Source organism: Solanum dulcamara, chromosome 1 (genome assembly GCF_947179165.1).
Source record: "Solanum dulcamara chromosome 1, daSolDulc1.2, whole genome shotgun sequence".
In the NCBI taxonomy this organism is placed as follows: Eukaryota; Viridiplantae; Streptophyta; class Magnoliopsida; order Solanales; family Solanaceae; genus Solanum; species Solanum dulcamara.
The window spans coordinates 80,022,202-80,035,146 of record NC_077237.1 but is presented as its reverse complement, the minus strand read 5'-3'; the positions used below and the strand labels follow the sequence as shown (position 1 = coordinate 80,035,146).

At 38.1% G+C, this 12,945-nt stretch overlaps 2 protein-coding genes across 5 annotated transcripts; both read right to left on the bottom strand.

Moving 5' to 3' along the window:
- Positions 1 to 346: 346 nt before the first annotated feature.
- On the bottom strand, positions 347 to 8,423 carry LOC129878538 (probable DEAD-box ATP-dependent RNA helicase 48). Its single transcript, XM_055953469.1, has 10 exons — positions 7,210 to 8,423; positions 7,011 to 7,117; positions 6,642 to 6,697; positions 6,324 to 6,548; positions 3,169 to 3,375; positions 2,866 to 2,949; positions 2,407 to 2,502; positions 2,061 to 2,276; positions 1,297 to 1,479; positions 347 to 791 (listed from the first exon to the last, which is right to left on the bottom strand). The coding sequence occupies exons 1-10, from the start codon at positions 8,223 to 8,225 to the stop codon at positions 561 to 563; spliced, it is 2,421 nt and encodes an 806-aa protein (XP_055809444.1). The 5' UTR covers positions 8,226 to 8,423; the 3' UTR covers positions 347 to 560.
- Positions 8,424 to 9,060: 637 nt separating this feature from the next.
- LOC129878698 (probable DEAD-box ATP-dependent RNA helicase 48) lies at positions 9,061 to 11,856 on the bottom strand. 4 transcript variants are annotated; one of them, XM_055953480.1, is made up of 4 exons: positions 10,638 to 11,856; positions 10,439 to 10,545; positions 10,070 to 10,125; positions 9,061 to 9,976 (listed from the first exon to the last, which is right to left on the bottom strand). In XM_055953480.1, exons 1-4 carry the CDS (start codon positions 11,651 to 11,653, stop codon positions 9,575 to 9,577), a joined length of 1,581 nt encoding a protein of 526 aa, XP_055809455.1. In that variant the 5' UTR covers positions 11,654 to 11,856; the 3' UTR covers positions 9,061 to 9,574. The 4 variants fall into 4 exon arrangements, with proteins under 4 accessions (XP_055809455.1, XP_055809463.1, XP_055809471.1 ...); XM_055953488.1 differs by having other exon boundaries at positions 9,819 to 9,984; positions 10,638 to 11,854; XM_055953496.1 differs by having other exon boundaries at positions 9,819 to 9,969; positions 10,638 to 11,853.
- Between the last annotated feature and the right edge of the window lie 1,089 nt (positions 11,857 to 12,945).

Sequence of the window (12,945 nt, the reverse complement as noted above, 5' to 3'; positions counted from 1 at the left end):
ACAGTAGAAGGTTTCGTTGAGCAAAAACAAATTCAAAATTTTAAGTTGGGAATTTTTATAGTAATTTTAAGTTAGCGTGTAATAATAATTGAGTTCACAATATAATATTTATAGATATATTTAGTGAATTTTAATACATATACACAATTGAGTCGTGTATCTACCATTTGACCATCATAGCATTTTGAAAATGAATAGTATTTCATAAATATAATATCTATCTATTGTAATGTGTAAACTATGACAGAGATGGATCAATAGATTGATCATGTCGCATCAGCCCGAAATGGACATTCGATTTGAATTATTCGGAAAATGCAATGCCTGCCGTGGAAACAAAAGAACGTTCATTTAGCAATCAAATATTTACATTTCATTTTCAAGAAGATTTTAACACATTCACAAGATGTCCAAATAGTCGGTCAGCAGGCCAAATACAAGTCCCGCTAATGTTGTTTCCTTATCTCAGTTTCACAATGTTTAAATTGCAGAAAACTGTGGATGCTACTTCTCTACTCTGACATAATAATCTCTTTTTAACATAACAAAAGAACACTGCGCTACTTCCGTATGCGGATGCCAGGAATATCTTTCAATCCCATCTTTAGAGCTGTTCTACGGAATAGCAGAGGAGGCTTTTGCAAACCAATAGACTCGCTAAACTGGTTAGCTAACTCGACAAGTGTTGTTTTGTCTCTGCCTATTTCCCTTACGGAGTTATAATAACCAAGCCAAGCGTGATATGCTGCTTCTTTGACACTAGTATCCATCTTTCCCATTGCTTCTTCCATCTGCAATTATCATATCATCAAAAATCTAATTGATAACAAATGATTTCCAGCAGTAAATGAAACAATTAGTTCTGGGTGGGCCGGGAATGGGATAACACTCCCGACAGGATCTACAGCATCTGGAGTACTAAACAGACTCCAAACAAAAGTGTGGTGACATCTTTGTTCAGTTTGTCTGTGATGACAGGTGAAAGTGATTAAGAAACTTGGAAAATAATTCATCTACAACACCGAGTTCAGGTTGCCAGGCCCAACCACACAAGAAATAAAGTGCTTTACAGTCGCAATTAACTGAAACCAAACTTATATGGTAATGGCTTGAAATAAAAATCAAATCCCGCTCATCCGAAAAAATTTACCTCTTATAAATCCAGCATAGTAATCCGAGATCTTATTATATCTAACTACAGAATTTCTTTTATTTTCCTAAGGTAAATGGGGAGCATTTTGTGTTCTACAGCCTATCAGTGCATAGAAAAAGAATTGAGTGTAAGAAGCAGCTAACCTTGACTTTAACACGAGGATCAAGATGTGGAACTGGCCAGTTTTCCATGGGGAGGTCTTTTATGTCATCCAAAAAATATTGTTCCCAAGGTGCAAGCAACAGGATACCTTCTCCTCCTTTGCCTTCTCGACCAGTTCTTCCAAGCCGGTGTATATACTGCTCTCGATCAACAGGAAGACCAACCTGATAAACAGAGACACTCCCATGTAAGGGATAGAGGAAGTAGAAGGAAACAGCCCCACAAAAAAGAAAAGAACTGAGTTCCCACATAATGCACACTCCTTGATTATCAGACCTCCAAATTGATCATCGCTTCGCAAATAGGAGAAAACACTTTAGATGAGAAATGATGTGAATAGTGACTAATAATTTGAAGGATGGCAAATTTGGAGAGGAAAGAGCCTAAATAACCTGAGCCTTCGGATTATGCTTTGATTGATTACTTCAGGTTTGTGAAAGAAGTTCTGATGAAACAACCTCCTTCAACAAATTGGAAAAGTACTTTATTTGACTGTTAGTTTTTCTTATTTTTTATCCTTTTAAGAGGAGGTCATTTTAGGAAGATATCGAATCCAAAATTATTTAGCCTTGTGATATACATTAGCTGCAATCTTCATGACAAATGTTTATTGTTCCCAAGAGAACTCTTCCAAGAACAAGAAGTTTTAGCTTTTTAAAGGAAACAGACTATTCAAAAGAAGAGTCAAAGATAACATTCAAATTTCAAGAAATATCAATGATAAGATATCTGAATTGCCATATACCTGAACTACAAGTGTAACATCAGGATAATTCATCCCTCGAGCTGACACATCAGAGGTAATAAGAATTACACGTTTTGTTTCCTTGAATTCATCAGAGATTCGAGTACGATAAAGTTGAGGTTTTCTGGAATGGATCTCTCTCACATTCATTTTCATCTCGCGAAAAAGGGAAAACATGAGGGATGTCATCATAGCTGTTGTACAAAAAACAATGACCTGTATGACATTCAAAGTTCGAAGAAGATCAAAATAGATATGAGAAAATAAACATCACAAAGAAGAAAGCAGATGGTATTACGAAAAGCTTCAAAAGTGTAAATAAATTCTAACATTAAGAACTAATTACCTTGTAATCAGGCACTTCTGAGATATGGCTTGACAAAAGATGGTGCACAAATTGAAAATGTTGTTCATGCGATGCAACTAGATAAAATTGCTTAACCTGCTTATGATCCCATACATGTAGGATAGATATTACAGAACTAAAAATAACCATAAAAAGGGCAGCCCGGTGCACTTAAGCTCCCGCTATGCGCAGGGTCCGGGGAAGGGCCCGACCACAAGGGTCTGTTGTACGCAGCCTTACCTTGCATTTCTGCCAGAGGCTGTTTCCAAGGCTTGAACCCGTGACCTCCTGGTCACATGGCAGCAACTTTACCAGTTACCAAGGCTCCCCTTCGACTAAAAATAACCATATTACAAAAAAAGAAATTACACTGAATCCAGAAAATAAAGAGTCCAATTTTTCTGTAAAGAAGCAGGAACCTATTCCATATCTTTAGTGGAAACCAAAATCAACACATACCTTTGGATTTGTTTCCAGTCCAAGGCCCACTGTATCAACATAGTCATATTCTCTTTTCAGAACAAGTTGAGATATGCGACGGACCTGCATTTTCATAATATTTCTTTCAACCAGCAGGAAGTTTACAAGTTCTAACACACCAGAAAGACCTAAGCTCTTGGATTACATAACACCAGTCAAATTCTTTTATTATGGTGGTGTTGCACCAGATTGCACACACTTCGACTATCTAGTGGACAGCCTGCTACAGCCCACAGTCAACCTTTTACAATATTAACAAGAGGAAATGAGGAAAATTCTAACCTCCTTTGGGACAGTAGCGGAAAAGAGTAAGGACTGCCTTCGCCGAGGCAAGCAATCAACAAGTTTCTCTATGTCTTTCCGGAACCCAAGGTCCAGTAAGTGGTCAGCTTCATCAAGTATTAACATCTTCAATCCCATTATTCGTGTAGAGAAGCCAGACTTGTTCTCAATGTGATCTAATAATCTACCAGGTGTTGCAACTATAATCTACAGAAACAGCATAAGCAACAATGAACTTAGATGCAGCTAAATATAGAATAAAAGACAGAAACATGCACAAACTCCTTGAGAGGTCAGCTAAATAATAGAGAAAAGAAACATTCACAAAGCTTTAGCAGCTTTGAACCTGCAATATAAATATTACTGCATGAAAAATAGACTTTGATCTGGTGGTAAGATTCTCACTTAGGTTGAAACATGGCCTAAGTTCAATTCTCAGAATTGCCCCTTTGATTATCTAGCCCTAGTGTCGCATGGAGGAAAATTGTGTTCAAAGACCTATAATCTCTTGGAATTAATATGAATTTGGTACAGAATAGCAGATGATAGCAACAAAAGCTTCATAAATGTGATACCATCTAGTGAGTTTTATACATGGTTGTGTTCATACATTTACAGTAAGACAACGCAAGACTACCTACTAACCTTCTATCGTAATTTGTGTCCTCCACACCCTTCTATCTAAGGTCATGTCCTTGGTAAGCTGAAACTGCGTCATGTCCTGTCTAATCACTTCTCTCCAATAGTTCTTCAGTCTACCTCTACCTCTCCTGAACTATCCATAGCCTACCTCTCACACTTCTGCACTGGGGTATCCATGCATCTCCTCTTCTTCACACAAGATATCTTATGAATAAAATATTCAGTGTTCATAGATTACATTTTATTAGTTTGAGTTCAATAACTTCAATTAATATATATTTATGTATGTCTTGATGCAACCCCATCACCACTAGGTTATTTAATGCCATCTTTAAAACGGCAACGATGCCCGAAGAATGGAGGTCAAGCGTAATGATCCCTCTATACAAAAACAAAGGGGATATCCAGAGTTGCAACAACTATAGAGGTATCAAGCTACTAAGTCATACTATGAAACTGTGGGAAAGAGTGGTGGAGATGAGGGTGAGGAGAGACGTGTCTATTTCAGAGAACCAGTTTGGATTTATGTCGGGACGCTCAACTATAGAAGCCATCCATCTTATGAGGAGACTGGTGGAGCAATATAGGGAGAGGAAGAGGGACTTGCATATGGTATTCATCGACCTAGAAAAGGCTTTATGATAAAGTCCCAAGAGAAATACTATGGACATATTTGGAGGCTAAAGGTGTACCTGTGGCATACATTAGGGTGATCAAGGACATGTACGAGGGAGCCAAAACCAGGGTAAGGACAGTAGGAGGGGACTCAGAGCACTTCCCAGTGGTGATGGGGTTGCATCAAGGATCAGCTCTTAGTCCTTTTTTATTTGCCTTGGTGATAGATGAATTGACGCGACAAATTCAAGGTGAGGTGTCATGGTGTATGCTTTTCGCGGATGACATAGTCCTGATCGATGAGACTCGCAGCGGAGTAAACGCTAAGCTGGAGGATTGGAGACATACCTTGGAGTCTAAAGGGTTTAAGTTGAGTAGGACCCAGACAGAGTACTTAGAGTGCAAGTTCAGTGAGACACCTCAGGCGGTTGGCGTGGAAGTTAGGCTTGGTGCCCAAGCCATCCAAAAGAGAAGTAGTTGCAAGTATCTTGGGTCTATCATGCAAGGCAGCGGGGAGATTGACGATGATGTCACACATCGTATTGGGGTAGGGTGGATGAAATGGAGGCTCGCTTTCGGAGTGCTATGTGACAAGAAGGTGCCACCAAAACTTAAGGGCAAGTTCTACAAAGTAGTGGTTAGACCGGCTATGTTGTATGGGGCGGAGTGTTGGCCAGTTAAGACTTCTCACATTCAAAAGATGAAAGTTGCCGAGATGAGAATGCTAAGATGGATGTGTGGGCACACCAGGAGCGACAGGATTAGAAATGAGGCTATTCGGGACAAGGTAGGAGTGACCTCGGTGGAAGACAAGATGCGGGAAATGCGACTGAGATGGTTTGGACATGTGAAGAGGAGAGACATAGATGCCCCAATGCGGAGGTGTGAGAGGCTGGCCATGGATGGTTACAGAAGAGGTAGGGGTAGGCCGAAGAAGTATTGGGGAGAGGTGATTACACAGGACATGGTGCAGTTACAGCTTACGGAGGACATGACCTTAGATAGGAGGGTGTGGAGGACCCACATTAGGGTAGAAGGCTAGTTCATGATCTCGTTATTCTTCTCTATCCGTAGGCGTAGTAGTGCATTACGATCTCTTGCGCTTTGATTTCTAATTTCTGTTATTATTTATTACTTTCTATGCTTTAATTACTCTATTTTATCTATGACGCTTTCATTATTTATTTATTCGTTATTTGTTATTTGTTATTTGTATTTATTTGTTATCTATTCGTTATTTGTTTGTTGTTTTTCTCATAAAACTTTTAATTTCCTATTCTTATCTAACATTTTTTTTATGCGTTTATGCTTTTACTGAGCCGAGGGTCTCCAGGAAACAGCCGTCCTACCTTGGTAGGAGTAAGGTTTGCGTACATTCTACCCTCCCCAGACCCCATGTTGTGGGATTTCACTGGGTTGTTGTTGTTGTTATGTATGTCGTGATATACATTTATTGGCCTAATCCTAGCACCGTCTCCGCACTTGGGTCCATACCCCCGGATCCTAACACTGGTACTAACAGCTTGACAATCCAGCTAGGTACAGCCAGGTCAAGCCCCATTGTACTGTATTTTCTAGTCAAACGACAGGTCCAGGCCAAGTTTAATAACACTGGTACTAAGATGCCGCCCATAGCTAGACTGTCTGGTCTCAGTTTCTAAACCTCATGAGCAACTACAACTAATGAGTCAGAGCTAACAGACATGCCGTACTACACCTCATTAATATATTTGGCAGAACTTACGCATATCTTTTGTTGTACCCCTGTTTAACAGAAACATGTGTACATTTCTCAATATGTCATCCTCGAAGTGCAAGGGAAGCAAATCATTCACATTGAATTCATCCTTTACCATAAACTGGAAAAATGTCCCGATACAGATAAAATGCATATATACCTGGCATGGATTACACTCTAGGCGTCTCTGATCATCTTTGAACCGTGTCCCTCCAACTAGTGTCTGCACACCAATGCCTTCATGGTACTTTAACAACACATTAGCTTCAGCAGCTATCTGACTTGCAAGTTCTCGCGTGGGACAGAGAATAAGTACATCTATTGGCGGGACCCTTTGGTCACTCTTCTTACGTGAGGCCTTCAGAACTGTTTCAATGGCTGGAAGCTGTTGGCCTTTAATAGAAGCAATAAAAGAGCAAGGAAGTGAAACATGCAAATAATCTGCAGGGAATCACATAAAAGAGAAGAAATAATTTACCAAAAAAGCAGCACTTTTGCCTGTGCCTGTCCTTGCTTTAACTAAAGCATCCTTTCCTGTAATTGGCAAAAGCAAAAGTGAGAACTAGTTCATCCATAAGAGATACTAGAGGTCCAATCTTGAACTTGCTCTTCAGTTAAACTTGTTGAAAAACATAGATCCTACACACACTGGATTCATTTTTTCAGGACAGATAAAAATGAATTTATGGCTACACCAATCAGACTATGGACTTGATAAACAGCACAACACTCAAAAAAAACAAGGAATGAAACATGACACTCATTTATCAAGATTATGTTCATATGACGGAAAAACTAAATATTTCAGCAAAACAATTTCTCAAATGTTTTAGTCGTAAGAGCATACCCTCAAGACAAGTAGAAAGTGTTGCCTCTTGCACTTTAGTCATTTGCACATAACCTGCTGCAGTAAGGGCCTTGACTGTCAAAGGAGATACATCATATTCATCAAACCTAATCGATCATACGCCACATTGTCACTGAAAGTATCATACATATGAACATTTTGCAATATCTACCGGGCAAACTGAAAAATCATTTCTTACCTTTTAGAGCTAAGTATCGATTCCTTCTCCTCTTCTTCGGTTTCATTTTTCTGCGTACTCCGCCCATTTACCTCCTTCCTTATCGCCGCCACATGCAGTGATAAATCATCTTCATCTTCCACAAACTTCAATGGAACTCTCTTCTTTGTCTTCATATCATACTTCCCAAGAGCAGCACTACTCATCATCTTTATACCCCCTCTACTCCGTCTTTCCTCCTCGTCCTCATCCACCTCAATATCTTCATCATCGTCTTCATCAGTTGACTCCTCAGCATTCGATCGAAACCTTGGCCATCTTGTTTTTCGCTCATCATTCTTCACCACCAATCCCTCTGAACATGACTTATCCTCACTTTTCGAACTCTCATTTCTAGTAAAGTCTAATTTCCTCAACCTATTCCCATTTCTCCTATCCGCAGAATAGCATCTAAAATTCAAGAAACCATTCAAATTACTTACATTTCTATTCTCAGTATTAACCAACCTCCATCCAAACATAAAAAAATTGCTCTGTCTTGACCAACTATCCGAACAAGCTGGAATTCTAGTCCTCCAATTTTCCGCAAAAACATCCCTAACATTCGTAGAAAAATGTCTAGCTTTCTGAAAACTATAACTTCGAGAAACATCACTAAAACCAGTATCTCTCAATTTGCGCAAATCAATAGGCTCACTAATACCTCGGCTTTGTTGATTTATCTGCGGAGTATTAATCGGCCCGTCGTCTTCATTCCACAAATCCTCAGCACCTTCCTTCATGAACCGATCAGCTAGAGCTCTGATATGGTCTTGTGGTGAAACAGGGCCATAGTTAGGCTGTTGTTCATTGCTAATATTGGATTGTTCACCGGAAGAAGTGAGTTTAGCTCGGATTTGAGATCGGATTCGAGCCTGATAAAGCTGTTTCTCTTGATCAAGGAGTCGGTTTTCCTTGTCACGGGCTTTCTTCTCGTGGAGGCGTTTCCATTGCCATTTGCTGAGACCACCGGGGAAAGTGCGAGGACCTCCGCCCATTGAACGATAAATAGTGAAACTGTGATGAAGATATTTGCAAGTTTTTTGATGAAGAAAGAAATGGTGATACTGATTCAGTGATGATAGAGAATTGGGGATCTGGGTTTTAGTTAGGGTTTAAGCCTCAAAGAGGATTTGTATTTTGACCCTTTACTTTTACTATAATTACTTTGACATCCTGTTTATTATTAAACTAGTGTCATTTGCCACCTTGTTTATATATGGTTATATAGAACATATACATCATTTGCACCGAAAGGTATGATATAGTGGTCAAATGAAGTGATTGATAATTGTGAGGTTTTAGGTTTAAAATTTATTGGAAACAAAAAAAATAATTAGGAGATTCTTATTAGTATGGATGTGTGGGCACACCAGGAGCGACAGGATTAGAAATGAGGCTATTCGGGACAAGGTAGGAGTGACCTCGGTGGAAGACAAGATGCGGGAAATGCGACTGAGATGGTTTGGACATGTGAAGAGGAGAGACATAGATGCCCCAATGCGGAGGTGTGAGAGGCTGGCCATGGATGGTTACAGAAGAGGTAGGGGTAGGCCGAAGAAGTATTGGGGAGAGGTGATTACACAGGACATGGTGCAGTTACAGCTTACGGAGGACATGACCTTAGATAGGAGGGTGTGGAGGACCCACATTAGGGTAGAAGGCTAGTTCATGATCTCGTTATTCTTCTCTATCCGTAGGCGTAGTAGTGCATTACGATCTCTTGCGCTTTGATTTCTAATTTCTGTTATTATTTATTACTTTCTATGCTTTAATTACTCTATTTTATCTATGACGCTTTCATTATTTATTTATTCGTTATTTGTTATTTGTTATTTGTATTTATTTGTTATCTATTCGTTATTTGTTTGTTGTTTTTCTCATAAAACTTTTAATTTCCTATTCTTATCTAACATTTTTTTTATGCGTTTATGCTTTTACTGAGCCGAGGGTCTCCAGGAAACAGCCGTCCTACCTTGGTAGGAGTAAGGTTTGCGTACATTCTACCCTCCCCAGACCCCATGTTGTGGGATTTCACTGGGTTGTTGTTGTTGTTATGTATGTCGTGATATACATTTATTGGCCTAATCCTAGCACCGTCTCCGCACTTGGGTCCATACCCCCGGATCCTAACACTGGTACTAACAGCTTGACAATCCAGCTAGGTACAGCCAGGTCAAGCCCCATTGTACTGTATTTTCTAGTCAAACGACAGGTCCAGGCCAAGTTTAATAACACTGGTACTAAGATGCCGCCCATAGCTAGACTGTCTGGTCTCAGTTTCTAAACCTCATGAGCAACTACAACTAATGAGTCAGAGCTAACAGACATGCCGTACTACACCTCATTAATATATTTGGCAGAACTTACGCATATCTTTTGTTGTACCCCTGTTTAACAGAAACATGTGTACATTTCTCAATATGTCATCCTCGAAGTGCAAGGGAAGCAAATCATTCACATTGAATTCATCCTTTACCATAAACTGGAAAAATGTCCCGATACAGATAAAATGCATATATACCTGGCATGGATTACACTCTAGGCGTCTCTGATCATCTTTGAACCGTGTCCCTCCAACTAGTGTCTGCACACCAATGCCTTCATGGTACTTTAACAACACATTAGCTTCAGCAGCTATCTGACTTGCAAGTTCTCGCGTGGGACAGAGAATAAGTACATCTATTGGCGGGACCCTTTGGTCACTCTTCTTACGTGAGGCCTTCAGAACTGTTTCAATGGCTGGAAGCTGTTGGCCTTTAATAGAAGCAATAAAAGAGCAAGGAAGTGAAACATGCAAATAATCTGCAGGGAATCACATAAAAGAGAAGAAATAATTTACCAAAAAAGCAGCACTTTTGCCTGTGCCTGTCCTTGCTTTAACTAAAGCATCCTTTCCTGTAATTGGCAAAAGCAAAAGTGAGAACTAGTTCATCCATAAGAGATACTAGAGGTCCAATCTTGAACTTGCTCTTCAGTTAAACTTGTTGAAAAACATAGATCCTACACACACTGGATTCATTTTTTCAGGACAGATAAAAATGAATTTATGGCTACACCAATCAGACTATGGACTTGATAAACAGCACAACACTCAAAAAAAACAAGGAATGAAACATGACACTCATTTATCAAGATTATGTTCATATGACGGAAAAACTAAATATTTCAGCAAAACAATTTCTCAAATGTTTTAGTCGTAAGAGCATACCCTCAAGACAAGTAGAAAGTGTTGCCTCTTGCACTTTAGTCATTTGCACATAACCTGCTGCAGTAAGGGCCTTGACTGTCAAAGGAGATACATCATATTCATCAAACCTAATCGATCATACGCCACATTGTCACTGAAAGTATCATACATATGAACATTTTGCAATATCTACCGGGCAAACTGAAAAATCATTTCTTACCTTTTAGAGCTAAGTATCGATTCCTTCTCCTCTTCTTCGGTTTCATTTTTCTGCGTACTCCGCCCATTTACCTCCTTCCTTATCGCCGCCACATGCAGTGATAAATCATCTTCATCTTCCACAAACTTCAATGGAACTCTCTTCTTTGTCTTCATATCATACTTCCCAAGAGCAGCACTACTCATCATCTTTATACCCCCTCTACTCCGTCTTTCCTCCTCGTCCTCATCCACCTCAATATCTTCATCATCGTCTTCATCAGTTGACTCCTCAGCATTCGATCGAAACCTTGGCCATCTTGTTTTTCGCTCATCATTCTTCACCACCAATCCCTCTGAACATGACTTATCCTCACTTTTCGAACTCTCATTTCTAGTAAAGTCTAATTTCCTCAACCTATTCCCATTTCTCCTATCCGCAGAATAGCATCTAAAATTCAAGAAACCATTCAAATTACTTACATTTCTATTCTCAGTATTAACCAACCTCCATCCAAACATAAAAAAATTGCTCTGTCTTGACCAACTATCCGAACAAGCTGGAATTCTAGTCCTCCAATTTTCCGCAAAAACATCCCTAACATTCGTAGAAAAATGTCTAGCTTTCTGAAAACTATAACTTCGAGAAACATCACTAAAACCAGTATCTCTCAATTTGCGCAAATCAATAGGCTCACTAATACCTCGGCTTTGTTGATTTATCTGCGGAGTATTAATCGGCCCGTCGTCTTCATTCCACAAATCCTCAGCACCTTCCTTCATGAACCGATCAGCTAGAGCTCTGATATGGTCTTGTGGTGAAACAGGGCCATAGTTAGGCTGTTGTTCATTGCTAATATTGGATTGTTCACCGGAAGAAGTGAGTTTAGCTCGGATTTGAGATCGGATTCGAGCCTGATAAAGCTGTTTCTCTTGATCAAGGAGTCGGTTTTCCTTGTCACGGGCTTTCTTCTCGTGGAGGCGTTTCCATTGCCATTTGCTGAGACCACCGGGGAAAGTGCGAGGACCTCCGCCCATTGAACGATAAATAGTGAAACTGTGATGAAGATATTTGCAAGTTTTTTGATGAAGAAAGAAATGGTGATACTGATTCAGTGATGATAGAGAATTGGGGATCTGGGTTTTAGTTAGGGTTTAAGCCTCAAAGAGGATTTGTATTTTGACCCTTTACTTTTACTATAATTACTTTGACATCCTGTTTATTATTAAACTAGTGTCATTTGCCACCTTGTTTATATATGGTTATATAGAACATATACATCATTTGCACCGAAAGGTATGATATAGTGGTCAAATGAAGTGATTGATAATTGTGAGGTTTTAGGTTTAAAATTTATTGGAAACAAAAAAAATAATTAGGAGATTCTTATTAGTATTCCGTAGAATTAATTGAGTTGCGCAAAAATTAATTCGAATATCATAATGATAATAATAATAATAATAATACTATAAGGGTATATATATATATATTGTATAATAATGTATATACATCATGTTATATAGATTTTAAAAATAGATAGTGAAGAAATGAATAGGATTCTGCGATGGCTTGAGAGAAGGTAAAAACAAAATAAAAAGAAAAAGACTTTCTAAAATTCAATATAAACTTATATTGTTCACTTTGTCCGAATTTATGTGACACAAATAAAATTTAGAGATTCTATTAAAAAAAATTATGATTTGTAAATATTTTAAACTATTAATTAATTTATAACACTTTTTACGTAATTTTTAGATAATATATGTTACTCCTTTTTTCTCAATATATGTGGTACTGATAGAATTTTGAAAGTTAACCAAATTTTATATGTATTTTAAATATTTTAAGTTGTCGATTATTGTAATTTATAATACTTTTTACGTCATTTTCAAATAAAATACGTTACTCCCTCTATCTCAATTTATATGAACTAATAAATTTTGAGATTCAATCGAATTTTTTATATCATTTAAATTATTAATTATTGTGATTTATAGTACTTTTTAGTTATTTCAAATAATATACGTTACTTTCTTTGTCCCAATTTATACCGCATCGATAGAATTTCAAAAGTTAATCGAGTTTTTATATATCTTTAAATATTTTAAGTTGTTAATTATTGTGATTTATAATATTTTTTTATGTAATTTTTAAATATATAACATACTAAAAAAAACAAATTAAAACAGAAACATTACAAAATAACTAAATTACCCCTATTTATGAAATAGGCATGTTGACGACTACCCGCTTCCTAGATTCTTATTAATAGTAGTAATAGTAATTATAGGGTTATGTAAGATGTAAACTATTTGTTTGAGCTGTACAC

Bases quoted from the DNA above. Each gene is read 5' to 3' on its own strand.
- LOC129878538 (XM_055953469.1), bottom strand. From the start codon at position 8,225: ATGGGCGGAGGTCCTCGCACTTTCCCCGGTGGTCTCAGCAAATGGCAA. The intron at 7,118-7,209 runs GTAAGAAATGAT...ATGATCGATTAG, and splicing joins TCGATACTTAGCTCTAAAAG to GTTTGATGAATATGATGTAT. The intron at 2,503-2,865 runs GTATGTGTTGAT...GATCATAAGCAG, and splicing joins GACTGGAAACAAATCCAAAG to GTTAAGCAATTTTATCTAGT.
- LOC129878698 (XM_055953480.1), bottom strand. From the start codon at position 11,653: ATGGGCGGAGGTCCTCGCACTTTCCCCGGTGGTCTCAGCAAATGGCAA. The intron at 10,546-10,637 runs GTAAGAAATGAT...ATGATCGATTAG, and splicing joins TCGATACTTAGCTCTAAAAG to GTTTGATGAATATGATGTAT. The intron at 10,126-10,438 runs GTATGCTCTTAC...TGCCAATTACAG, and splicing joins ACTTTCTACTTGTCTTGAGG to GAAAGGATGCTTTAGTTAAA.